Here is a 27,989-nt window from a genome sequence, read left to right as displayed (position 1 = left end):
TTTTTTTTTTTTTTTTTTTATTAAATTCGTGCCATGGATAGTTGTGTGTTAATATGTCATTTTTGCAGGTGATTTCTAAACCATAGCACATTTTTCAAAAAAAAAAAAAAATTTAAAGAGCAATTGAGAAATTATTTTTTTACATATTCTTTATTAAAACACTATCATGTATATTCTATATTGAAAATTATTCAAATATTGCTTTATGTACAAAGAACTCTTATTGATCATTATTATTATTACAAGAGACCTCCAGGGAGTCAGGAACTCATCAAGCAAGGTCAGATATCACTCACACCACATTGCACTTTCTCTTGCATTCATTCATGCTATTTGCACTCAAAATCTCCAAAGGCGAGCCATTACAGTCATGAACTGCACTATGAGAGAAAAATCTAGCTCTCATCCCTTTTTTTTGACTGCATTCATTCTCAACTTCCATGGATGCTCTCTCTCTGTCTCTCTCCTCCATAAAATGAAAAATTCTATCTACTGGTATCCTGTAGGATGATCCTTTCAGAAGTTCGTAGGTCTTTATCATATCACTCTTTCTACTGTCTGTTAGTATCTGCTATCACCTGCAGTCCACAAATTCTCAATCTCTCTCTCCCCCCCCCCTCATAATCCACCTTCCATAATCCTGATATAATCTTCAATACTCTCCTTTGCATGCCCCCACTGTTCTTGCAGCACCCTGGAAAGCAGGTGACCAGATCTGTGCAAATACTGGAGCGAGAGAATTCTAGAACTAAGATTACACATAAGTCGTACCTTCCAGACTATCATTATATACAGATTTACCAAAAATAAAGGATAAAATAACCCAAATGATTATTTTTTAATAATGGAAGATTTCAATCCCATAATAGGGCACGTTCCACTAGGTACACATCTGACAGGGCATGCACTTAGCATTATGGTATATTAAGGCAATTATGTGAAATCATTAGCTTCTATATACAAGTTTTACACTTGGTTACAAGTAGTCATACTTATAACCAAGGGTAAAAACTTTCAACAGAAAATGCATAAATTATATACTGATAAAATAACATGGAACGAAAATTATAAAAATCATTTTGCAGGTTAGTGTGTGACTTCCAAGTAAACAGAAGAAAAGTCAAAAGTTTCATGGAAATACTAGGTTTCTAATTATAAATTTCTGAATTGGAATCATAACATTGTCAAGAAATCATATTGGGATTCTCTTTAGCTTGCATGGCTAATTCCCTTTCATAATCCACTTTTGCTTTTCTTACCACACTCATTACCCTTCTGGCCTGCGCTTTATACCGTTCATGTGCCTGCAGTCACCTTTCTCCTTAAATTCCCTCCATAGTTGTTTCTATTTTTGCAGCTCAAGCTTAATGGTGTTATTCATCCACTTAACCCCTACTTGATTTGCTATTCAGACTCTAGGTATACAGTCAGCCATTACCTCCTGCAAACGCTCTTTAACCACCACCCATGCACTATCGACATCCAGCCCTTGCAGTTTTACATGCCATGGCACTGAACCAAGCATTCTCCTAAGCTTGTCATTAGGAGATTGCTTACCAGCCCGGCAATTCCACATGTAGCCTGTCTTAATTGAAAATTAAACACATTTAACCACTTCCCAGGTCAAGACCTTATGATCACTCTCACCAATTGGTGGCAATATGGTCATATTCATTACAGTCAAATTCTCAGATACAATTACTAGATCAGATTGCAATTCTCGGATGCAATCATTCTCGAATCCCTAGTGTTTTCCATTACATGCTGTCTTAGATAGTTATCCCTTAATAACTGCATAAAATCCAATTCATTCCTCCCATGTGTTCTCTCCTCCTTCCAATGAATGTTACCATAGTTGAAATCCCCTATAAATAATAATTACCCTCCTTCCACTCATTGCATCTATTTGCTTATGCATACTATCTCCACCATCTATTCCATCACATGGTGATGGAATAGATGGTGGAGATTCTATAGCAGCACCCAACTGTATATTTTGTTCTGCTAGTCTCAATCTCACACAAAATAGCCTCAAATGTGCTCTTTTCTCTATCCTGCAGTTCAACTTCCATTCTCCTTGGTTGCAGTTCATCAGCTATCATCAATAACACTCTTCCCCCCATTTTATTCTCTCTGTCCCTCCTGAACACACTATACCCTTCACATTCTATCCCACTAGCTATATCATCTTCTGTCAACCATGTTTCACTAATGCCAATAACCTGTGGCCAGGAAGAGCCAACCAAGGCCAAAAATTCTTCCTTCTTGTTCCTAATACTCCTGTCATTAGTATACATGAAATGCAGAAGTCCGTTAGTCCCACCCCTATCATGATGCCTAATACTAACTATTCCATTCTGATTTGTTGTCCTTCGTACTAGCTCGGGCATATTATACACATTCTTACACTCAACTGCCTCCCTGATGTCTGCATATCCCCCCCCCCCTTAATAACTCTAGTTTCCCTGATTCCGCACATCCACTTTCACTTCATTCAACAACACTTTTTCCAGTCTCAGCACACCAAATCCATTCAGATGCAAACCATCCATCTTGTATAAATCCTTTCACCCATCAAACTCACCCCACACCACTCCTCCTGCATAACCTGCGAATAGATTGCAATTCTGGCCCTCCTCCTCAACTCTTCTCTGATATAACAGACTTACTATCTTAACTCTCTCACTTTTTTCTTTTGCTACCTCTAGTAATTCCTTCAAGTCCTCTCTCGTAGCAATTTTTTCTCCTTTTAAATCATTCGTTCCTATTTTTCTTTTACTTGCAACATATTGAAAAAACTGTTTGGGATTCTCTTTAGCCTGCATGGCTACCACTACTATCATTTCTTTCATCCTCTACTTTTACACTCTAATAGACTCACTTATATCCTTAATTTTTGCAATCCAGTAAGTACGATTTTGTCAAACTCTCATCTAGAAAGTTTTTTTTTTTTTTTTTTTGTCTGTTTGCTTACTTGGGAAATGGAGTAAAAAAAAAAAATTTTTTTTTATAAACCTGTATATAAAAACAGCTTTATATATTTAAAATAACTTGGTATCTTTAAACTCTCACCTATTACACCTCTTACTAATGAATCACCGTACAACACTCGCTCCTTCATTTTTCTTACACTTCCAATCATACTCTTATTTTTCTTATCACACATTTGCTTCTTTCCGTCAGCTGATGCGATCGGTCCAGCTGCCGCTTCGCCCTATGTATCGCTCCGAGCAACCATGCAATCTCTCTCATTGCAACTAACTCTTAATCCCCCACCCCTGTTAAACCTTTCTCTCGCTCTGTGTTTTTACTTTCATTCTCACTTTCAACATCGCTCTCAATCCACTTGAAAAGTTCAACATGAAACTCCATTTTCAAGAAGAAATTTTTAATGCCACTGACATATGGACATCAATAAAGATGCATCATGAGTGAATTTTGGTTTACCTATGCTAGAATAAAATATGGATGGAAAGAAAAATGTAATTTCTTGTCACGTATAATATACTAAAATGAACTTTATGTCAATTTCAGCATGATATTTAGATTGCATTTTTTTCAAGTAATCTGTTAATTTCGAAGTAATTTTCAGAATGTATAATAATTCTATCTGGTAGTCTTCTAAATGTAGCGAAATGTCTAGGAGGACAAGAAGATTAATAAGCAGGATAAGATAGCTAGCTATATCACCTTGGCTGGCCTTGTCTAATAGTTCCATCTTGGTGACACACAATATCTTTTCTAGCACCAGGTATAAATTGGGCTAACCACCCTATACCAGCAACAACAAAACAACCATTGATGTAAAAGATAATGAGGGATGGATATTTGTTAGCACTCTTCCAATCAATAAGAAATGTTAACTGCAAGAAAATAAAAAACATGTTAGTCAGGATTATTCCAAATAGGAAAGTATTAAGCCATATAAAAGACAGAAAATGTATATATTAATTAAGTAATGTATATATTAATTAAGTTGCTAAAGTTTTTTGCAATGCAGTTTTTTGCAATTGCATTGATCCCAGGTAAACTGCATTGTTTACCTGGGATCAATGCTGAAAAAGAGTGCAAGAGCAAACAACAAGTCTTTTTTTTTCATGAATGTACCCAAAATAATAACGTATATTAACATATCTGCAAGATAAAAGTGCACATATAATCTTGTATTTTATTGTTCCTCTCTGCTGTATTCATTTCCTTAAACCTAACTATGAAGAAAGCAAATTATCTCCTGCATCTTCTCCTTTATTTGCATTTAATACAGGGTATCTGGGCTAGAGTTTTCCAAAAATAATGGCTTATAATGCGAGAACCACTCATTATATTTTCTCAAACTAAAGCACACAGTCAATAGGAAATCTCTCCAAGATTTTTTTGTCATGGTCACTTGTATGTTGGATCGGTGGAAAAGGCTTAACTGCTTGGCAGCCTAGATTTCCAGATATTACTCCATTGGATTTGTTGCATGGGGGCTTGATTAAAGACTGTGCGTATCAGAGAAAAGTTCAAGATTTGGACAATTTCAAACAGTGTATCATTGCAGTAGTTGCTCTAATAATGCCTCAGATGCTGGAAAACATTTGGCAAGAGTTCGAGTATCGTTTTGACATCTGTCAAGTTACAAAAGATGCCCACAATGAACTTTACTAACCTTCATAAAAACTTGGTGAGCTGATCTGTATAATAACAAAAAATTATTTTATCCCATAATATCCCTTAGTATGTATCCCATAATGTAAAGTACATTCCATTTTGGAAAACCTCATTTAACACGATTAATTAATCCATCAATTAATGCATGCTAAGCGAAATCATATTAAGCAAATACAATAAACAATAGGAATGCTTATAATTCATCCATCAGTTAGCATAAAGTATAAGCTATATTAGAGGATAAAATCATCAAAGTTAATAAAAATCAATTGCTTAAATTTTTACTTAATGTCTAAACATTTGATTGAGCTACTTTTTACAAAAAAATTAAGTAAACCTGATTGAATCGTGCTCGACTTTTTCATCTTATTACGCAATTTAGTTGGTGATCGCTTTATCAAGATTTCAGCAGACTTCGAAGCTTTCTTCCATATCAGGATCAGCATTAAACAAAATTTTCTTAGGATACTCAATATGATTGAAAACTAGCTCAAGTTCTTTTGTTAGCTTCATTATCCAGTTTTAAATCCAAGTTCTTTTCCAATTGTGCTAATTTCTTCAATAATGTTAGATCTTGGATTTTGCACATGATAAACTAACATAGGCTTCAGTTTAAAATCGCCTTCTGCATTGACTCCTAATAAAACTGTAAGACAATCTTTAGATACTTTGTATCCTGGCTGAGATGCTTCAGTGTTAGCTTGGAAAGTTTTTGTTGGCATACGATTCCAAAAAAGATCAAATTCGTCAATGTTGAATATTTGCCGATCGTCATAATCACCCTCCTGAATTATGCTTTGCAATTCTTCAGAAACTTGACTGCAGAATCTTTATCAACACTAACAGATTCCCCAGTTATTTTTTATGTTATACAGTCCAGTTCGATTTTTAAAAGATCAAACCATCCTAAATTTGCAGTAAAACTTTCACATTCCTCTTGAAATTTGTTCTCTTTCAATGAGGTAAAAATATTCCTTGTACTAAGAGGTATCTTTTTTTGGTTATAATCCTCAATTCAGAGTGATAGAACACGACCCATGTTCTATTTTGGGTGATCTGCATGCTTAAAAAAGCAGTAGCAATTTTTCCTTGTTCTTTGTATTCTTTGCTCTTATTTAATATAGTCCAAACTGTAGACTCGCTGTATCCCAGGTCTCACACAATCATTGTATTACTAGCACCACTTTCATGTCTCTTAATGAATTCCAGCTTTTCTGCTTACTGCAGACGAAAAATTTTGCATAACGTAAAAAATTGTGTTAACTGATTAATCACTTGCTTAAAGAAGCAGGAAATAGTATCATTTCACTCAACCGTGCTGATTATCGTGCATATCGAATTCATGTTAAGCAAGATTTCCTGTATAATGCTATGCATAATCGGAACAACCACTACCCAAACTGGTTTTGACCTTTACTAAGGTCTCACTCATCAGTGGGAGCCAGACTGGGAGAGATACCAAGGTCGAAGTAATATATATCTCATATACAAGAAGCAAAAGGTGATTGGCCTTATTAATAAAGATCTCTGGATGGGAGAATGATATTGAAAGTTTTATACCCTGGATTTATTATACGTTAAAGACACCAAGAAATTTTATACTTGGTTTTTAATCCTTTTCTCTCATTGATGAGTGTCTCATCAGTGGATCCGGCTCCCACTGATGAGACTTCAATAAAGGTCAAAACTGGAAAGGGACACTACCCAGACCTTATACTATACATTATCTTACGAAGCAAAGCACATCCAAAAGGGGATGTGTTTTGCATTATAGGATACATACTAAGGCAAGTGATATGGGAAAGGGATTAAAACCAAGTACAAATTTTCTTGGTATCTTTGATGTATAATAAACCCAAGGTAAAAAACTTTCAACATCTTTCTCTCATCCAGAGATTTTTATTAATAATGTCAAGCACCTTTTGGCTACTTGTATACGAGATATATGTAACTTCTGCATTACTTCAATCTTGGTATCTCTCTCCTGGGTCTGACTTCTACTGATGAGACCTCAATGAAGGTCGAAACCAGTCTGGGTAGTGGCCCTTCCAATTATGCATAGCCTTATACATGTCTGAAAGGGATATGTTTTGCATTATGGATACATACTAAGGCAAATGATATGAAGTCATTAGTGTCTATATAGAAGTAGTAGTTCAGACATGAAAATATTTCATGCGCAAAACTGTTTTGCTTCCTTGGGAAAAGGATTAAAACCAAGTACAGGTATCCCTTGCTTAACGTGGGATTTGATTAACACAGCAAAATTAATTGCGATAATTCCTTTATATAGGTGGCAAGAGTTTTAATTAAAGCACCTTTAAATTTACCAAAATTCCACCAAATACTCTGGACATGGGCATCACTGCAACTTTCAAAGCCTATTTTCTTAAAAAGACATTCTCAAAGATAGTAGAAACAACAATGGGAGAAAATGTGATTAGGCTCCAAGAATTTTTGAAAACTTTTAACATTAAACATGCAACTGAAAACATTCATAATTCAGGGGAGCAAGTGTCTTCTAGCTGCATGAGAACTGTTTGGAAAAATCTTTTGCAGAATGCGCTAATGTCTTTGGTGGTTTTCAAAATCCTGTGAACAATGTGGTTTGAAGAATCACTGCAATTGGTAAAGACCTTGGTTTTGATGGTGTTGATGCAGAAGATGTTAAAGAATTATTGGATTCAAATTCAAAAGATTTCAGTGACAATTATCTTCTTGAAATTGAACAACAATGCACATATGAAGACAATGAACAAATAGAATGTGAAGATGAGGTTGCAAAGGAGATAGCAATCAAAGAACTGGATGGAATATTTCACAGATTAGAATCGCTTAAGATAAAAAATTGCAGTAACTAATGTAGTTACGAGCATTTATTAAACACTTACTTTGCATTCAGTTTTTATCTTTCCTAAAAGAATACCATATAAAATGAATTATTAATACAGGAATCGATCATGGACAAATTGTAATTTTTACCATTGATTATTACATTTGATTAATACAATTTTGATATGCGGGGTAATATCGAGGGATTAATTAATCGTATTAATTAGGGGATACCTGTATAAAATTTCTTGGTATCTTTAACATATAAACCCAAGCAGCAGCATCATGCATTATTTGTGCTAGGTTTTCCACACTCTTCATGTAGTTCTTCCTCAGCCTCATTCTCATAGTTGGAACAAACAAGCTTCTTGTGTACATTATCCATTAGTGTTGTTGCCATTCCATTAATTAAATCGTTGATGTAGTCATCCTCCAAGTCTTTGAAACTCACTCCCCCACCCACCATTCTGCTGGCCAACTTATTTATTCAGTGATGGTTTTCTTGCACTGTTCATCTGGAATGGTTTGTACTTTATCTGGACAGAAGTCATGCACAACTTTAAACCACAAGTTCTTCCAACATGCACATACAAACATGTTTTATTGGGAAGAGAGCTGTGGTGAAGTTAATTTTCTTCCAAAACTGAATAATGTTGAGGTTGTCATAGCTGTCTATGGTCTCAATGATTTGGCCCATGGTCCACACATCTGTAGTTGGCATTAAAGACCTCAGGATAAAGGAGTGTTGGGGGATAGAAAGATCATATTTACATCTCCATTTGCAGATGTTTTGTGCATCACTTGAGTGTGTCCTGAGGTGCTGTCCAGCACAAGGATATTAAATGGAAGCCCCTTTTCCTCCAGGTATTCCTTGACTTCAGGGATGAGGCAGTGGTAAAACCAGTTCAGAAGAGGTTCTTTGTTGTCCAGTGCTGCAAACACTGCTGGAAACTAGCAGTGTAACCTGATCTCATGCTACCTTATTCCAGAGCTTTCTTCTGTTCATTGGCTATATAGATTCACTGGGGGCATCTTCTTCCAGAATAATGTTATCTCATTCGGCATTATTCTGGAAGAATAATGGCATTGAAAACCTGTTCAGGTTTATATCCCTTATCCTTGATAAATTTCTTGAGTTGTGCAGGGTAGGCTTTAGCAGCCTCATGATCAGCAAGCAGACTCACCTGTAAAATCTATATTACAGAGTGAATTAAGCCTCTTGAATTTCTGGAACCAACCTCTGCTGGTTGGGAAAATGGTTTTTGCTGTGTTGATACAACAGGGAGTTTGCTGCTTAAATCTGTTGAAAAGAACCAGGGCCTTAGCAGAAATTTGACTTTATTAGCAAAATATAGGATAATAAGTAAATAATTTTAAAATGCAGGAAAATCAACGTATAAGCCTAAACACTAGGATTACAATCATCCCAGAAGAAATCATAATCATGTTCACATGCAAGTTTATCTCTATTCTCCATTTTTAACAACACTGTATATACAGGGAATTTAACAGTAAGAATTCCCCCACGATGCACTGCCTCTCTGATCTCACTTTACTGTTTCTCTATGTATGGTGCAGTACTTCCATTGATATCAAATGTGCTGCTGACAGCTGTGTATGCGAGTCCTTCCTAACATTTCTCTAGAATGTGCACTTTCTTATTCAAAGTAATCACTTTCTTGGCCCTTTTAGATTTGTCTGTCACTGGATGCACTTCATTCAGAAACTATGGATATTCACAGCACAGTAACAATCAAAACACAAGTAGCAAGTAACAGGTTGTCCTATTCAGATGATGCTCACTGTGAGACCGAAGATGTATGATTTTGAAACCAATGTGAAAACATGAATCTGCAAATATGGAGCCCCAAATGTATTTTGTAGTTTTATTTTTGCATCTAGTCCAGAAACACTGCTCTACAAATCACACATTTAACTTTTTTCAAGCCACTTCTCCACCAATAAACAGGGATTTCACCAAGAAATGAAATTCATCTTCCACCTATGGAAAATTACAAACATCAACGCCCATAGGGATTTGAATCTGCAACATGCTGGTAGGAGAGCAGATACATTACCCACTTGGCAAAGTGGCAATGTATGCTTTCAAGCATACATGAAAGCATACATTAGATGTATGCTTTCATGTATGCTTGCTACATGAAAGCATACATCTAATGTATGCTTTCATGTAACAAGCAAATATGCATGCTACATGAAATTTTATATAACATTAAAATATCATACAAAAATGGTTATATTTTCACATGCAAGTATGGGGGAGGGTGCTAGTATGTAAACCATTGCATTTTTATAAATGTAAACTTTGTGTCTACTAATGATCATTAACAAAAAAACATACAAAGAAACACTGACTAATTTCACCAAGGTCGTATAGTTTCTTCAAAGTAGGTAAATAAACATGAGGATAATTAGAAAAATACAAATTATCATAAAAAACTGTGGGAACTTTATAATATTAACAATCAATGCATGAGAAGCTAGTAAAGTGTGGTGCACACCATCTGTTTTCTAGAACTGTTTGGAGATGATTAGCTGAAAAGATATGTTAAGCAATCTAATCAATGATTCCCAAATATGTCTTAGGACACAGCCATGGTTTCTGTTGAGAAAACTATGTGAATGAACGACAGTACGCTATTCTTTAAATCTGATGAGCAAGAAAGTTTTCTTCCAGATATGGTATAGAGGCTTTTGTCTTTTTCAGTATTGTGACATGTGAGTGAAGAGTAGTAAGCCAGCCCTGATTTTAACCATCTGTTATAAGACACATTGCTAAAATGAAATTCCCTTTTTTTTTTTTTACTTCAAATCTTCTTCAAGTCTGATGTGTACGGAAGACCAAGGAAGTCTGTAGACCACTGGATGTTTATGTTACTGTCTTTTGGGATAATGAAGAAGGCTGCTTATAGTAAAGGTCACCCTGATGCTATGAGTTTTAAAGAGATTGGCAATTAATTTTAATGGATAGATTACTGACGTAAGGGACTGAAATGGAATCTGTGATGAATGTCAAGATTTGGTAATGGAGGAGGATTTGAAAGTAGCATTTTTTGAACAGTTTTTGTTGAATACAGTTCAGGACAAATTGCTAAATAGAAACAAACTCTTTTTTCTGTCTATCCCCATCTCTGAAGATGGAGATTGTATGTTTTTTAAGGTGTGAACGATGCCTATTTTTTATGATAGATAGTGAAGAGATGAGGAATGAAGATAATGTCCAGGGTGAGTGGGCTTATGGTAAACATCTAATGTGAATCCCTTCTCTGATGTTTTTAAGACCAGAAATCAAGAAATAAGAAGGCAAGTTGCCATCAAGAAAGGGTAATGTGCTTTTATGAGAAAAATTAAAGTTATTTAAATCAGAAATGTCATGCTTCCAGGCAATAAAAAGTAGTCAATATATCATCTCAGATAACAGGCTTTGGGATGGCTAAAAAAATACTTTTTTTTTTTTTTTTTTTCAGGAGACTTGAATTTGTTGTAATTAGAAACAAAGCAACAAGGGCTGAGTCCAGTATTTTATGTCCATTATCAAACTGTATGTCTGCTGGGTGGATGATTTGTTCATGTCATTACAAAGTCCTTAAAGGTTGGTTTTATTTCAGATGGGATTCAAACCCAGGTCAGCCCACCAAACAAGCAAATACTGCAAGATTTGGAGTCCCCAAATCCAGATCCTTGCAAGTGATAAGAGAAACTATGGTTGAAGAACTGAATTTATTTTTGAAATACACTCTACACACACAAATTCATCATGTACTTTAATATGAAGAACATAACATTACAAAGTTAATACAAAGACAACTTTCATGAATATTTCTAATATAACACTATCTACAGCTTTCAATACACATAAATGTTACTTCAACCAGATATGTATAACTTATAAGAAAATGTGTATCTTACCACAGTGAATATATTGCAAGTCAAACATGCCAAACCAGAAGTAAGTATAAAATTATGTACACTCTTGTGTTCTTCAGAAGTAAATAAAGGATTTTGGCACTGCAGTCCACAACCTTCTACTCCTTCATACCAGCTCTGAGGACTGTCTGTTTCTATCAAAGGATAAACACAACGTGCAGTAGTATTGAACTTTATCTCTTGAAGAGCATTCTGAAAGATAAAAATGCAAATCATTTTTGTTTTGAAACTTAAAAACACAAGGCAATAAAACAAAAGGTCACAACCCAGGTAGTGCTTACTTTCTATGTCATCTGTTTATTCAAACATAACATCTCTATATAGAGTAATACTTCAGTTAGTGCCCGGGATACATTCCTAAAATGTGGAGCACTAACTGAAATAAAAAGACATCAAACATGTTGTAGGTCATAGTGGCTTTTTCTTAACCTGAATAAAGGTTGAACCAGTCTGGGTAGTGGTAGTTATCCTTCCCATAATGCACAATAATGTACATAGTCAAAAGATAAATAGCTCAATCATGAAGATATTTTACCTGCAAACTTTTTTTATATGATTTTACTAAAGAAAATTAGCAAACCTACAGTACATTAGTACCATGTACTGATGGTGCTAATATACATTAATGGACTAAAATTATCCCTCCCCATTTTTATTAATTTAATCTTATTTTTTATATTTTTATTTATTTTTACAAATATGGAAACCTTACTCTACAGATCAAACAAGAAACTTTCTTCAAGTTGCTTCAGGCTTTCATTAAGCAAGGTGATGGTCTCACACCAGGCAATGAACAACTCTCACCTAAAGCCAATTACAAACATTCATAACCATGGTAGGATTCAAATCAGAATATAATTTCTTTTCAAGCATGATTTATTCAAATAAGGGAAGGGAAAGATAATGTTAAGGAATTGCTATTAATGTTGATTAGCCAGAACTTATTTTAGGACAAACGAGAAAGATTTAGTTGGTAGTATAATAATTATCTGCCAACAACCTGATGAATTACAAAGTGAGCAAAAAAAAAAAAAAACACATAAAACGAGCTGCATTTTTTTTTTTCAGTTGAGTGAAAGACATTTGTCCTAACTTCACTTGTTAAACCTTTTTGTTGTTTATATTGTGTTTTGCTACTTGTTTGTTTGTACTGCTTCTGAAAAGGGCGTTCATAAAGAAACACATGTCCGCAGCATGGAAGGCTTCCGTACGAAGGACGGAAGTTTGTGCCTTGGATTTTTCACAGTGGAAGCAGTGCAAAAATTGCTATATGCATGCTCCAAAAATGGTGAAAGATTTGTGGAGTGTTTGGGTAAACGAGAAGAAGGAAAGCATTAATGTATGCGAAGTGTCTTGATAAATTAGAGTGATTAGAAATGAGAGCAAGCATCAGGACTGTAGTAAAAGAGCTTAGGCAAGAGTTAGTGAAAATGAAAAGTGAAATGAAACATCTGGAAGAGGATATTAAACATCTAAAGAAGAGTAGCTGATGAGAATGAGGAGGAAGTTAGTGATTCAGTAAGGAAATACCGTGAGTAGACATATTACTTAAAATTATAATAATGGAATTAACTCACGGAAAATATTACTGATTAGTAGAATTTTCACCTGAGTATCATAGGCATCTTCAGTACATGTAAAAAGCTAATCAAACAATAACTGACAATTCTAAAAAGTGCCACCTAAGCAGCCAATGTAAGAAAACTAAAAAAGGTCATTAAATTTCCTAACTTATTTAAAAAAAAAATACATAAATAAATAAATAATATATATATATATATATACACACAAATTAAAAAAAAGTTAGGAAAGATTAGCCGATCTAAAAAGTACTATCTCCCACAAAGGGGATAGACATAAACCATCGGATCTGTTTAAGTTAGGAGAGTGAAGTAAAGTTACACATGTTTCTTTATAAAAGCCGTTTCATGAGGAACCAACTTTTGTGAAGGACTTTTGTTTTGTTCCAATGAACTCTATGTCTAGTGTTAATGGCATGCTCTACAAGTCAGTCACATACATTCTCCCTTAGACACCACTCCTCAGCACTCTGCTAGAGGAAACTCCATCAATGGGCCCACTACCCATTTGGGGAGGTGTTTAGGGGCAGCGCAAAGAAATGGTTCTGCAAAAGGACGGAAATGGCAATGACAACGGCACCAGACTAAGGCTTTAGGCAACTGAAACATCTTCTCTCTGACAGGGAAGGAGTTGGAATTGGTTGAGGAAGCCAAGCACTACTGGCTAGACTTAGTCGGGCTTTCTTCGACTAAGAGGCTCTGGAACTTTCAACCTGAATAAGGGTTGGAAGCTCTACTACTCTGGTGTGAGCCCGACAATGTCTGCTCAGGCAGGTGTGAGGATACTCGCAAGCCCCCAGCTGTCAGACTGTGTTGCTGAGCGGTTCCCATTGGGGGGACAGGTATGTGTGTTAAAGCTTCAGATGAAAAACTATGATTTGGCTGTGGTGCAAGCCTATGCAGAGTATTCTGACTCCATAATCTGGAGTCAGAATACACTGCCTTCCTAGAGGAAGCAGATGCTGCTTTTGAGAGAGGGTGGCAGACATGGAATCAGTCCTGCTAATGGGCGACTTCAATTCACATGTTGGAACAGATGACTAGACATGGAGGGGTGTGGTTGGGAGGAACAACACCCCTGACCTTAATGCAAATGGGTTGAAATTATTGGACTTCTGCTGTACTAACAGCTTGTCCATAATGAATACCTTCTTTCAGCACCAAGAAGTCCATAAGTATACCTGGTACAGGGATACACTTGGACAAAAGTCTCTAATTGACTTTTTTATAGTCTCAGCAGACCTATTTTCCTCAGTGTTGGACGTTCGTGTGAGGAGAGGGGCAGAACTGTCAACTGACCACCACCTTGCTGTCTGCACTCTACAGCTTCAGAAACCAGATGCTACCATCAACGCTGGTAGGCCTAAGCAGCTATATCATGTGAAATGGGAGGCATTGGAAAATGAGGCTGTGAGGAAGAATTTTGCAAATGACATTTCCTCCAGGTTCAAAGAGATTCCCAAGCAAACTGCAGATGTTGAGGAGTAGTGGAAGCCGTTCAGAACAGCTGTCACTGCCTCTGCACTCTCATGCTGTGGCAGAAAGCGACTCAGCGTGGCAACAGGCAGTGAGAAAAGGATACCTTCATGGAACCAAGAAGTCCAAAAAAACTGTCCAGGCAAAAAAGGAGTCCTACCTAACATGGCTTAGGGTCAGGTCACCTGAGATGCGTTTGCAGAATGCTGATCGACAAAAAGCAGCTGCTGAAGCAGTAAAGACAGCAAGCAGAAGACTTGGGAATCCTTTGGAGAAAGATTAGACTCATCCTATGCAAATACAAACAAAGTATTCTGGCAGACCATCCGTCGCCTTCGAGGGAGGAAATCGTGCACAGCAAGGGCAATTAAGGCCTCTGATGGTGCATTTTTAACAACTGAGAAGTTGTTAAAAATCTATCCTCCACAGTTGGAGGGAATACTTTGAGAGCCTTCTTAACCTGGATGGCCCAGCAGTTGTGGACATCCAAGAGGTGCAGATCGGGGTAATGACTAGTCTCACAGCAGAAGAGGTCCATTTAGCAATAAAATCGCTAAAATTGGGCAAGGCTGCTGGCGATGATGAAATTCGGTCCGAAATGCTAAAAGCCTTAAATCGAGACGGTGTTCTCTGGCTGACTTGAGTGTGTCAGGCGGCTTGGATATCTGGGCGAGCATCAAAGCAATGGCAGACAGGCATAATAATACCAGTCTTCAAGAAGGGAGACCAGAAGGATTGCAGTAACTATCGTGGCATCTCTCTGCTCAGTCTGCCTGGGAAAGCGTATGCTAGGTGCTTGGAAAGACGGTGCAGGAGCACAGTTGAGTCAAAGTTCTAGGAAGAACAATGTGGCTTTTGTCCTGGTAGAAGCACAACTGACCAAATCATCAATTTAAGGCAAGTCTTTGAGAAATCTTGGGAATATGCCAAGAATGTCTACACATGTTTTGTGGACATTGAGAAGGCATATGACCAGGTTCCTTGGGATAAGCTTTGGCAAGTAGTACAGGAGTATGGAGTGGATGGTTAACTATTAGCTGCCATCAAGTCCCTGTATGAATGCCCAGAGTTTTGTGTCAGGGTAAACAGCACAAAGTCTGAACCTTTCACAGTCTCCGTTGGCCTCTGCCAAGGGTGTGTTCTGTCACCCCTCCTTTTCATAATATTTATGGACTGGATTGATAGGCACAGCCAAAGCAGTGAGTGTGTCAGAATTGAAAGATATAGCATTGGATGTCAGATGACCTCCAGTGGACCCTGGATAGGTTTGTAGCTGTTTGTGCAGATGCCGGAATGAAGATCAGTGTGGCCAAAACTGAAACATTTGTGGTCTCAAGACAATCATCCTAGTGCACTCTACATGTAAGTGGAGTCCCAATGAGGCAGGTGGAGAAGTTTAAATACCTTGGGTCCATATTCACGAATGATGGAAAATGGAACGTAGAGCCAGATACTCGAATTGGCTTAGCAAGCTCAATATTGCGGGAGCTTGGCCGTTCGGTAGTATTGAAGCAGGAGTTAAGCCAGAAGGCAAAGCTGGCTGTTTTCAATACCGTCTATGTTCCCATCATCATCTATGGTCATGAGAGTTGGGTAATGACCGAAAGAACGCACACATGAATCCAAGCAGCTGAAATTGATATTTAACAGCGACTTATACACCTATTAATTATCCACCCATTTTCCTTCATCTAAAGATAAACGCTCAACCTTGTCTTTACCTGATGTGTATCAAGTTGCTTGTAAATGTAATCTTTCCTACTTTGGACAAACTGGATGTTCTATAAAAAAAAGAATACAAGAGCATCAATCATCAATTCAACACAACAAACCCGAGAAATCTGGATTAGCTCAGCATGGATTTGAACGTTTATTTAAAGAAAGTGTGGAAGCCTTGCTTCAACATCCTAACTTGAATCGTAATGACTGTATATCTATATCAAAATTTGGGAAAGTTTAATCAGGATAACACATTAATTTTTTTTTTTAATATAAATTTCCTATATTAGTCTCATGTTATTTAAGATTATTATGAATTTCTGAATTAATATCTTTAATTATGACTTTAAAAATGTTTACTCTTCTAATACTTAGAGTGATATGATAACATGGCTTGTTCTGTGCATGATCAATTGTTCATATTCCACCTTGTTTTTTAAAACTATTCCTAGGTAGCCACTGAAGATGGTCTGTAATATTCAGACCGAAATATTTGGCAAATTAAATGTTATTCTTGTGTAAATGTGTATATATTTCTAATCTTTATGTCACAAGTATCGTTAAAGAATCTTACATTGGTTACTTAGGTGGTGCCTTTTGGAATTGTCAGTTATTGTTTAATTAGCTTTTTACATGTACTGAAGATGCCTGTGATACTCAGGCAAAAATTCTACTAATAAATAATATTTTGCATGAGTTAATTCTGTTATTATAATTTGAGGAACTTAGTATTACAAAGAAAGAGCCAAAGGATAGTAGTATAGCATTGTATAAATGACTTTTTTGTATAAATGATTATTTATGACTAATAAAGTGCACAAAACATGCTTTCCTGAACAACGAAGCAAATAACTGATGCATTGCAGAAAAGGAAAGACCAGGTGCAAAATTTAGAGGTAGTAGTGGGCACAAATGACTTTGTTTGGGGGGGGGGGGGGGGGAAGAATGTTGATATAGACTTGAGGAAGTTGTGGCAGGTAAAGAAGAATAGTGTTGTTAAATCTCGTAGACAGGCCTATACGTTGGTTATGCATTATTAAAACACTTAAGGAATAGAACAACGTAGTTAAGGATATAAATTAAATTAAACTTTAATAAATATTTTCCAATATTTCAGCAACATCACGTTGCCATTTTCTAAAGGAACTTACAAAAAAGTTACGTGCACGTAGGCACTGCAACACAGAAACTGGGAATGAAGAGATGAAGCTATTGTTCTCCTAACAGTCCTGATGGTGCCCTCTAGCGGGCTAAGTAGGTGTTCTTGGCCGTTGGGCTGAAGGTCTGCAGATGTAGGCCTCCCAAATTTGGGGCAGTCGCATACAACCAAATTTGTTGAGGTTTGGAGAATTTCTTAGGGCTGAGGCTGATTCCATAAAGAGTCTTTCAAATTTGTATTTGCTACGGTGTATCACTGTAGCTTTCTTCCACCGTATTCTGTGGCGTGTATCCAGAGCATGGTCCGCAAGCCCAGAATGACTGTATTTGTGAAAACGGATGTAGTCCTTGTGTTCCGAAATTCTGATATTCGCTGTCCTGCCTGTTTGGCCAAAGTAAGACAGTTTACAACTGCAAGGGACCTGGTAAACACCAGGTAGGTCTAGGGGAAGTGGTTGGTCTTTAGTGGAGCGGATAAGGGATGCCAATTTTCTGTAAGGTTTGTAACAGGAGGTCAGGTCATGTTTTTTTAAGATTTTGGTAATCTTTTCCGAGGTGCCTCGGATGTAAGGAATGGTGATGGATTTAGAGTAATCCTTGTTGTGTGTGTGTGTGTGGGGGGGGGGGGGATCTGTGGTTTGTAGGTTCTAATATTTTTTGGATTATTTTTGGGGGGGGGGTAGCCATTGGCTGAGAAAGTGTTGAGGATGTGATTTAGTTCAGTGTTTAGGGCCAAGTCGTTTGAACAGATTAGTTTAGCCCTGTTGTATAGTGTTTTCACTACTCCATATTGTTGTGAGGAGGGGGGGAGAGGGGATTGTTGGTGAATGTATCTGCCTGTATGGGTGGGTTTTCTGTAAACTGAGAAAACCAAGGATCCATTAGGCTGGCGGGTGACTAGTGTGTCTAGGAAAGGGAGGCTGTTGTTTTCCTCTTTTTCCAGGAAAAAGAGGAAAACAACAGCCTCCCTTTCCTAGACACACTAGTCACCCGCCAGCCTAATGGATCCTTGGTTTTCTCAGTTTACAGAAAACCCACCCATACAGGCAGATACATTCACCAACAATCCCCTCTCCCCCCCTCCTCACAACAATATGGAGTAGTGAAAACACTATACAACAGGGCTAAACTAATCTGTTCAAACGACTTGGCCCTAAACACTGAACTAAATCACATCCTCAACACTTTCTCAGCCAATGGCTACCCCCCCCCCAAAAATAATCCAAAAAATATTAGAACCTACAAACCACAGATCCCCCCCCCCACACACACACACACACAACAAGGATTACTCTAAATCCATCACCATTCCTTACATCCGAGGCACCTCGGAAAAGATTACCAAAATCTTAAAAAAACATGACCTGACCTCCTGTTACAAACCTTACAGAAAATTGGCATCCCTTATCCGCTCCACTAAAGACCAACCACTTCCCCTAGACCTACCTGGTGTTTACCAGGTCCCTTGCAGTTGTAAACTGTCTTACTTTGGCCAAACAGGCAGGACAGCGAATATCAGAATTTCGGAACACAAGGACTACATCCGTTTTCACAAATACAGTCATTCTGGGCTTGCGGACCATGCTCTGGATACACGCCACAGAATACGGTGGAAGAAAGCTACAGTGATACACCGTAGCAAATACAAATTTGAAAGACTCTTTATGGAATCAGCCTCAGCCCTAAGAAATTCTCCAAACCTCAACAAATTTGGTTGTATGCGACTGCCCCAAATTTGGGAGGCCTACATCTGCAGACTTTCAGCCCAACGGCCAAGAACACCTACTTAGCCCGCTAGAGGGCACCATCAGGACTGTTAGGAGAACAATAGCTTCATCTCTTCATTCCCAGTTTCTGTGTTGCAGTGCCTACGTGCACATAACTTTTTTGTAAATAGCAACGTGACGTTGCCGAAATAGCGGAAAATATTTATTAAAGTTTAATTTAATTTATATCCTTAACTACGTTGTTCTATTCCTTAAGTGTTTTAATAAAGTGTTGTTAAAGTTAGAAAGTTGGAAAAGTTGTTAGCATGTTGCTCAGATATGACAACAGTGAATTAAGAAGGAGAGCAGAGATAATGAAATAGCAAGATGGCTGAGTTGTGTGAAGCAAAGGGAGGTTCACAGTTTATGAATCTGTGGAGAGAATTTGAAAGACAGTTGGAACGGTTTAAAGTTGATGGACTGCATTTGAATGGGTTTGGTGTTGGACATTTAGAAAGGCTATTGTTTTCTGAGAATGTACAGAGTCAAGAAGTTAATGTAATAAATGATCAGAGTCTATTTGTAAAGCAGGATAGCACAACTAAATGGACTATATGACAAGAGGAGTATAGATATGAAGTTGAAGATGTGGTTGCAGCAGCACAAGATGACGGAATGCATAAAAGTGAGGATGAGACAGGTGGAAATGGAAATCAGAGTCAGCATCAGGGAAACAGGAGTGATCAGACCAAAGAGAGAGGTGTGGTATAGCAGCCAGGATAAAGAATGTTAATGCTGGTAGAATGGTCTCAAAGACATAGGGATTGTTGTTTGTAAACAAATGTAAGAAGTATTCGAAACAAGAGAGATGAGTTTGTTGCAATGATTGAGTTAGTATGCCCAAAGGAGATAGCTGGAATAAGTGAAACTTGGTTGTCTGAAAAGGATGTGATGTCAGAAAAAAAAAAAAATTCCCCTGTCTACCACACAGGACAACAACAAAACAGTCGCCATCCTATAGATTAAAGGCACATCTGAAAATATATCTAGCATGCTCAATAAACATCAACTATGCACTGTATTTAAACCGTATGTCAAATTGGCAATTGTCATCCGTTTATCCAAGGACAGCATCTCTTCTTTATCACAAAGAAGTGCCCTGTTATCGAGCTTACTACGGACAGACAGGAAGAACTGTGGACATCTGCCTCAGTGAACATAAAAAATACATCCGGCACTATCACTAAGGCAAGTTGGGTCTAGAAGACCGTGCTCTGGATACCCCCTGCGTGCAGGATCAATTGGAAAAAAACAAAAGTGCTACACAGAAGCCTTTACAAGTCAGAGAGATTGTTCTTGGAATCAAGAACAATCTCTCTGACTTGTAAATATGCCAAAGATTTGGGACACAGTCATCTTAAGACCTAACTAATACCTGCTTGTTCTGTGTTTTTTTTTTTTCAGCATAGATGTGTCTAATTAGGACTTTAGTCTTTGTGTAGTAAGTTACAATTGTTCAAACTAGTCCCATTGTTGCACCAGATTGTTGTTGTCTTGAGTACTGTGACAAACTGTTTTTTGTGCTCTGAAGATGCTGGATAGAATACTAGCAATTAGTTAATAAACAGTTATTTTCTTATCAGCCTGTGTTCTAATCTATACCATCAAAATTAATCAACATATACGACAAACATATAAGCCTTTCCATACGTTTGGAAGTGAAAGAATCAGAGGTGTATCAGGTGTTGGTTGGGTTAGATCTTAATAAGGGTGTGGGAATGGATGATATATCACCACGTATTCTTAAGGAAGGAATGTGTACCACAGTCGGCTATCCCCTTCACCTGGTTATTTAATAAAAGTCTTGCAGTAGGTAAAGATCCTAAGGAGTGGAAAGAAGGCAAAATAGTACCACTCCACAAGAATGGTTCTAAGACAGAAGTTTCCAATTATAGGCCACTCTGTATAACTGCGATTGTAATCAAGGTGTTGGAGAGATTGATTAGGAACAGAATACAGGATTGGATTGAAGGACAAAGCATGCTTTATAATGGTCAGCATGGATCTGTAAAGGGTAGGTCCTGTTTTTAGCAATTTACTTGCATTTTATGATACAGTAATGGATGTGTTAGACAATGGAGAATCATATATAGTGATATCCTTGGACTTTGCAAAAGCTTTTGATAGATTACCACATGATAAGTTGGTGTACAAGCTGCAGAGGTTGGGAATAGATAGTTGGGAGATTGGCTCTCTGAATGATACCAGCAAGTTGTGTATGATGGAGCAGTGTCACAAAAAAGGAGGGTAACCAGTGGCATGTGCACAGGGTTCTGTTCTTGGGCCTTGCTGTTTAACTTGTTTGTAAACAATATATCATGTGGACTGACTGGGGATCTTCAGTTGTTTGCTGATGATGAAAAGTTGGGAAGAATTATAAGTACACTGCTGATGTTAATTCTCTTCAGGAAGATTTGAATAGATTTTTTACTTGGACAAAGCAGTGTTGCACTTTTGAGTGCAGAAATATAAGACTATGTACTATATTGACATTGCTGTACTGCAGGAAGTGAATGAGATTAGAGATTTGGGGATGATGGTTGACAGTAGACTGAAGTTTAGAGGGCATACTGCTAGTGTTGCAAAGGCTGCACATCGTAGTGCTGCTATGATAAGAAGTACTCTAACATGTAGCGATATGGAAGTGGTTGTGCCATCATATAAAGCAGTGGTCAGACCAACTACACTTAGACTATTGTGTTTGAATTTGGTCACACTGAAAACTAGGTGACCAAATTCAAACAATAGTCCAAGTGTAGTTGGTCTGACCACTGCTTTATATGATGGTGCAACCACTTCCATATCATTACATGTTAGAGTACTCTGGACCCTCTCCAATGAAGACATTGGAGAGGGTCCAGAGGCAAGTGACTAAGACAATATCAGGACTTTGGACTGTTGGCAATGGAGAGAGGTTGAACAAATGTGAATTGCAGAGTTTGGTGGATAGGAGGAAAAGAGGTGATATTATAGAGACATTTAAGTTAGTGAGAGAATTTTATCGGATTAATCTTGATGAGATTATAAAAAGAGTAGAGGGAAAGAAGGGAAAAACTAGAGGTCCTTCCTGGAAGTTATGTGTGTGGTGAAGAGAGTTGTGAGAAGTAGATTTTTTACATAGAGAATTTTCAGTGAATGGAATGCATTACCAGAATGTGTTGTTAATGCAAGGAGTGTTAAATCACTAATCATTACATAGGGTACTAATAGATAGTACCAATAAATCAAATAGATTATGTGGTATTGATTTTTAATGGTTTGACATCAGGAGCACAGTATATATATGCTTGAGAGAGAAGTGTATAAATTATTCACACATTCCTGTTGGGGCAATTGTAGTCCTCTTGCCTTCTACTCTTTTTATAATCTCATTAAAAAAGCAATAATGAAAGATAATGCTATATTTGGTTGGCATATCTGAATTATTCAAAGGAGTAAATATGTGAAACATCATTAATAAGCCATGTGATAATGTGAAATGTAAAGGAAAGAGCAAGTGGGAGTAGAAATACTTTCATTACTGGCAAAGAAATTATTAATAATTTGTTTGCCAGTTTTGTGAGGTATGTTCTGTAAGTTGCTAGGTGGAGTGAATAGCATGTGATCCTATAAATTCTAGACATGCATAAGTGAATTTATGATAGTGAAATTAAAAAAATAATAATAAAAAAAAAGATGGAAAAGATTCATTTGCAAAGTATACATAACTAACCCAATAATAAACAGTTGATTTATACATTTGGTAGTTCAATAAAGAACTACAGTGGAAGTGGCTAATCCAATGAACTAATAATGTTGATCAAGTGATTCATTTAGGTGTCATGCAGAAAAACAAGTGGGTTGATAAACAGCAAATCTGTTGTTTAATTTTGATGGTATATATCAGAACACAAAATTATAAGTAAATGATTATTTATTGACTTATTGCTGATATTTCGCTGGTGTTATAATCAGCATCTTCAGAGTACAAAAACACAGTTTGTCATAGTACACAAGACTACAACAACATGGTGTAACAAAGGAACTAGTTTAACAAAATTGTAGCAACAACACAAAGACTAAAGTCCTAATTTGGTGCCCTCTATCTAAAAAATAAATAAATAAAATAAAATAAAATAAAATAAAACACAAAGACTAAAGTCCTAAAAAAAAAAAAACAGAGAGAGAAAGCAGATACTAGTTATGTCTTAAGATGACTGTCTCCCAAATCTTAGGCAAATTTATACAGCCATATTTGTTGAGATTCGGAGTATGTTTTAAGGCGTCCATTGCTTCTAAGAACAATCTCTCTGACTCGTAAAAGCTTCTGTGCAGAACTTTTGTTTTCTTCCAGTTAATCCTGTGTGCAGGAGTATCTAAAGCATGGTCTGCTAGGCCCGACTTGCCATAGTAATAGTGCCAGATGCATCTTTTATGTTCACTGATGCGGATGTCCACAGTTCTTCCTGTCTGACCATAGTAGGCTTGATCACACAAGCAGGGTACTTTGTAACTCCTGGATGTGATAAAGGAGGGATGCTGTCCTTGAGTGAACGGATGAGAGTTGCTAATTTGACACACGGTCTGAATAAAGTGTGTAGTTGATGTTTATTGAGAATTCTAGATATCTTTTCCAATGTGTCTTTAATGTATGGGATGGTGACTGTTTTGTTGTAGTTCTCTGTGGTGGATAGTGGGAAGGGTTTCTTAGGAGCATTTAGCATTTTGTTTATCTTATGGGGATTATAGCCATTGGCCAAGAAGGTGTGGTGTAAGTCAGCCAGTTCAGCAGCAAGAGGGTTGTCATTGGAATAGATTGCTCTCGCTCTGTGGGTTAACGTTTTTAAGATACCATACTGTTGAGATGGGTGATGGTGTGATTGTTTGTGGAAATATCTCCCTGTATGTATGGGTTTTCTAAAAACTGAGAATGACAAGGAACCATCTGAAAGATGTGTGATTAGTGTATCCAGGAAAGGCAGACAGTTATTAGCTTCCAGTTCCATTGTAAAGTGGATTTTTGGATGTTGGCTATTTAAATGCGCTAAGAATGTATCCAATGTGCCTGGGCCATGTGGCCAAATAGCAAGCACATCGTCAACATAGAGTAGTCAAAGTGTTGGTTTGAGAGTGGCTCTATTGATAGCTAGTTTTTCCAGGTGTTCTATGTAGAAGTTGGCTAAGGATTGGACCCATAGCTGTCCCAACTAATTGTTTGTATATTTTCCCTTTCCATGTGAAATATCCTGCATGTATTGTGAATTTAAATAGTTCAAATATATCAGGGGGAAAGTGTGACTTTAGCAGATTAGGGTTTCAGTTAGTGGTACAATTGTGAATAGTGAGATGATATCAAAGCTTGCCATTAAATCTAAGCTTTTTAAGGTATGGTGTTCTAAAACTTTTAGGTGGGCAGAATTTTTGACAATTTGAGAGTGGCTAGTCTAGCCAGTTTGTATGTGGGACTATTTATGCTATATACAATAGGGCATAAGAGTGTGAAATATCAGCAATAAGTCAATAAATAATTATTCACTTATAATTCTGTGTTCTGATATATATACCATCAAAATTAAACAACATGTACGATGAACACATAAGCCTTTCTACACATTTGAGAACAGCAAATCATTTTGTAAAATTTGTTGTGCTTGTTATGTGTATCTATTTCTCTGTTTTATTTATATTTCACTTCATTTTCTAAGAATTTTCTTTTGTTTACTGATGATCAGTATACATTTATGCAGTAATAAGATACATAATATTTGATAAATTTGGAATTTTTCAAGCTTTCAGGAATCCTACATTCATTACTTTTTTTTTTTCCCCAGTGGCTTTTCTCTCTTAATAATAGATATCTTACATATGCTGGTATTTTGTTGTAGATGAACAAAATAAATAATAATAATAATAATAAATAAATAAATAAATATATATATATATATATATATAAATTAATACTTCTTATACAGAAGTATTCATTTTTGTTCAGGAATAGATAAAGTTTTACTATGTCTGTTGTTTTCGAATACTGGAATAAAAATGTTCCTATAACATGAAAAACTTTCCAACCTCGAAAGACATCACTAAATACAATATACAGAGACATTTAACATTCATGTACTATATTTAGCAACAATTAGTGTAATTATAGACAACTGGAAAACCACTCCCCTTCCACAGACTATGCTGCATGCATGCATGCAAACAAAAAGATTTATTGTAGCACTAAACATTTATAATACAGCCATTGGATACAGGAAGTGCTCAATTTATGTAAAGCAAAATATATAACTTGAAATCAGTTTGAATCACATTTGAGATGTTCAATATCATCCAGACACTGCACAAATGCTAATTTCACAAATAAAATTCTATCAAAAAAAAATTAAGTAACACACCGTATAAGCATTGTGAAAATGCGATCACTCAATGCAGAAGCAGCTTGCATACACTAAAGCAAGTTCCCGCCAGCAGTTTACACATTGCTTGGCACGAATGCGTTAAGAGCATGAAAGAGAAAATAAAGAGCAAATTTGTTTGTAGAAAGTACAATATTAAAACGAACTTCTTCTTTTTTTGTTAATGTCAGCCCACAGAATATGAAAGTATGTGGAGAGAAACAAGTTTTGATTACTAGCAAATTAGCAAGACAATGAGTATGATAAACAAGCAAGTGTGATTGCTGATGTGCAAGATAGTGCAAATGATAGTAATCAAGAAAATGCAAGTATTAGCATACAAGATAAGATAGTGTTAATGAACAGTACACAAGCAAGCACAAGTGATGGTATGAATGACAAGATAGATTCTGGTAAACAAGCAAGTAAAAGTGCTAGTATGCAAGAAGATAGAGATGATGATTAGCAAGTGCATGCAATTTTTTTTTTTTAAATATTTATACCCCACATACAACGGGTACATGAACCAATAGCACATCAGTGCCATGTGTCAGGTGCAGATGAGGCTTCAGAAAGAAGAAACCTATTGATTTTTTTCTTAAAGGGATCATCATCAAATTCCTGCCATGTACCCTCAAGGGGTGTACGGGATATGACAGTACTACATGAAAAAATTACATCATTACTAACTTCCTATCTACAATTTTCCTCCAAGTCTGTTACTTGTCAAAACTTCAACATTATCAGATCTTATATTTCTATCGTCTAAGGCACTTTGTACTGTATCAATCCACCTATATCTTGGTCTTCCTCTGGGTCGTTTTCCTGCCAACCTGGCAGAGAACACTTGTTTTGCTAATCTTTCCTCTCCCATTCTCTTTAAGTGACCATACCACCTGAGATTAGCTCTGCTAACACATTCCTGGATGCTGACAATGTCAAGTTCTTTCCTAATATCCTCATTTTTAATATGATATTGCCATTGATGCCATCTGTTCACGCCTCTAATCTTTCTCAGGACTCTCATATCTGCGGTCTCTAGTCTTTGGTCAAGTGTTTTACTTCTGGCCCAGCTCTCAGATCCATAAGTTAAAACTGGTTTGAACACTGTCTTGTATACAGCTAATTTAGTGTTCCAACTAATTTCTTTCTTATTCCATATGAATTTATTCAATTGACTTCCCACCATACCAGCTTTGCTGATTCTGTTGTCTATTTCTATATTTAATTTACCATCTTCAGTAAAAATTGTGCCTAAGTAGCTGAAATGTTTTACTTGTTCCACAGGTTCTCCATTCACAACACAGTTGACATTTTCAATGATTCTGCCTATTTTCATTGTCTTTGTCTTTTTATTGCTGACCTTCATACCATATCTATTACAACAGCTATTCAATTTAGTCAGAGAATCTTGCAGACTTGTAGCGGATTTATTTAAAAGTATAACATCATCCGCATAAAGCAAAGAGCTGACATTAACATCTCCAATTTTGATATCAAGTTTAATACCACTTTCCTTCATAATGTGATCCATATAGATAATGAATAACAGAGGGGATAATGTACATCCTTGTCTCACACCAGATTTAACATTAAACTATCTTCCTGTACTTCTAACTGCTGACTTACAACTCAAATAAAGACAAAGTATTGCTTGATATAATGCCCCATTGACACCATATAACTGCAGCATATTGAATAGCTTCTCTCTTGGCACCTTGTCATATGCCTTTTCCAAATCGACAAAACTTAAATACAGATCTTTGTTGTATTCCCATGATTTCTCGACTATTTGTCGTAAAGTGAAGATCTGATCCTGACAGCCCCTATTTGGCCTGAATCCAGCTTGTTCTTCACCAAGCTTTTCTTCCACAATTCTTCTCAACCGTTTCTCAAGTATACTTGCATAGATCTTGCTAGGAACACTCAGTAGGGAAATACCTCTGTAATTCTCACATTCAGTTTTATTTCCCTTTTTATATATGGGTACTATGAGAGCTCTACTCCAATCATCGGGAATTCGTCCCTCTGTCCAGGCTTTCTGAACTATGCAGTGCAGCCACTGTAAGACTTTTATACCACCATACTTCAGCATTTCTGGTCGAATATCATCTACTAATGCTGCCTTTTCACATTTCAAGCCTTTGATGGCTTTTTCTACTTCAAGTATGGATATGTATTCCTGACTGCATGCCTGGTCAGTGTTTTTTATCACTGTGCTGTCATCACTGCTTGTTTCATTTAGCAAATTTTCAAAGTAAGTACTCCATGCTTCAAGGATATCGTTTTCTCCTGTTTTCATTTCACCTTTATCATCTCTAACTCCTTTTACAGCACACTTTCCTCCATTCCTAAGCTTCTTCAACAACCTCCAGAATATTTTGCCACCTTCTTGATATTTATTTTCTATATTCTTGACAAAGTCCTCCCATGACTTTTGTTTAGCTAGTTTTACACACTGTTTAGCTCTCTTACAT

The 27,989-nt window shown here is 36.7% G+C and overlaps 1 protein-coding gene across 2 annotated transcripts in view; it reads right to left on the bottom strand.

The window, feature by feature from the left end:
* Positions 1–27,989, bottom strand: part of smo (smoothened, frizzled class receptor) — a 153,399-nt gene that overhangs the window by 106,468 nt on the left and 18,942 nt on the right. For both annotated transcript variants that reach the window (XM_090411074.1, XM_090411075.1), the window contains 2 exons: positions 11,416–11,625; positions 3,691–3,863 (listed from right to left, as the gene is read on the bottom strand). In XM_090411074.1, coding sequence (XP_090267200.1) covers positions 3,691–3,863; positions 11,416–11,625 — 383 coding nt within the window. The remainder of the gene's footprint in view (positions 1–3,690; positions 3,864–11,415; positions 11,626–27,989) is intronic.

The sequence above is a fragment of the Typopeltis vanoorti genome, chromosome 21 (genome assembly GCF_054136105.1).
Source record: "Typopeltis vanoorti isolate ZY-2024b chromosome 21, IOZ_Tvanoo_1.0, whole genome shotgun sequence".
Classification (NCBI taxonomy): domain Eukaryota; kingdom Metazoa; phylum Arthropoda; class Arachnida; order Uropygi; family Thelyphonidae; genus Typopeltis; species Typopeltis vanoorti.
Note: the sequence above shows the minus strand (reverse complement) of the source record. Positions and strands in the feature narration are given on the sequence as shown.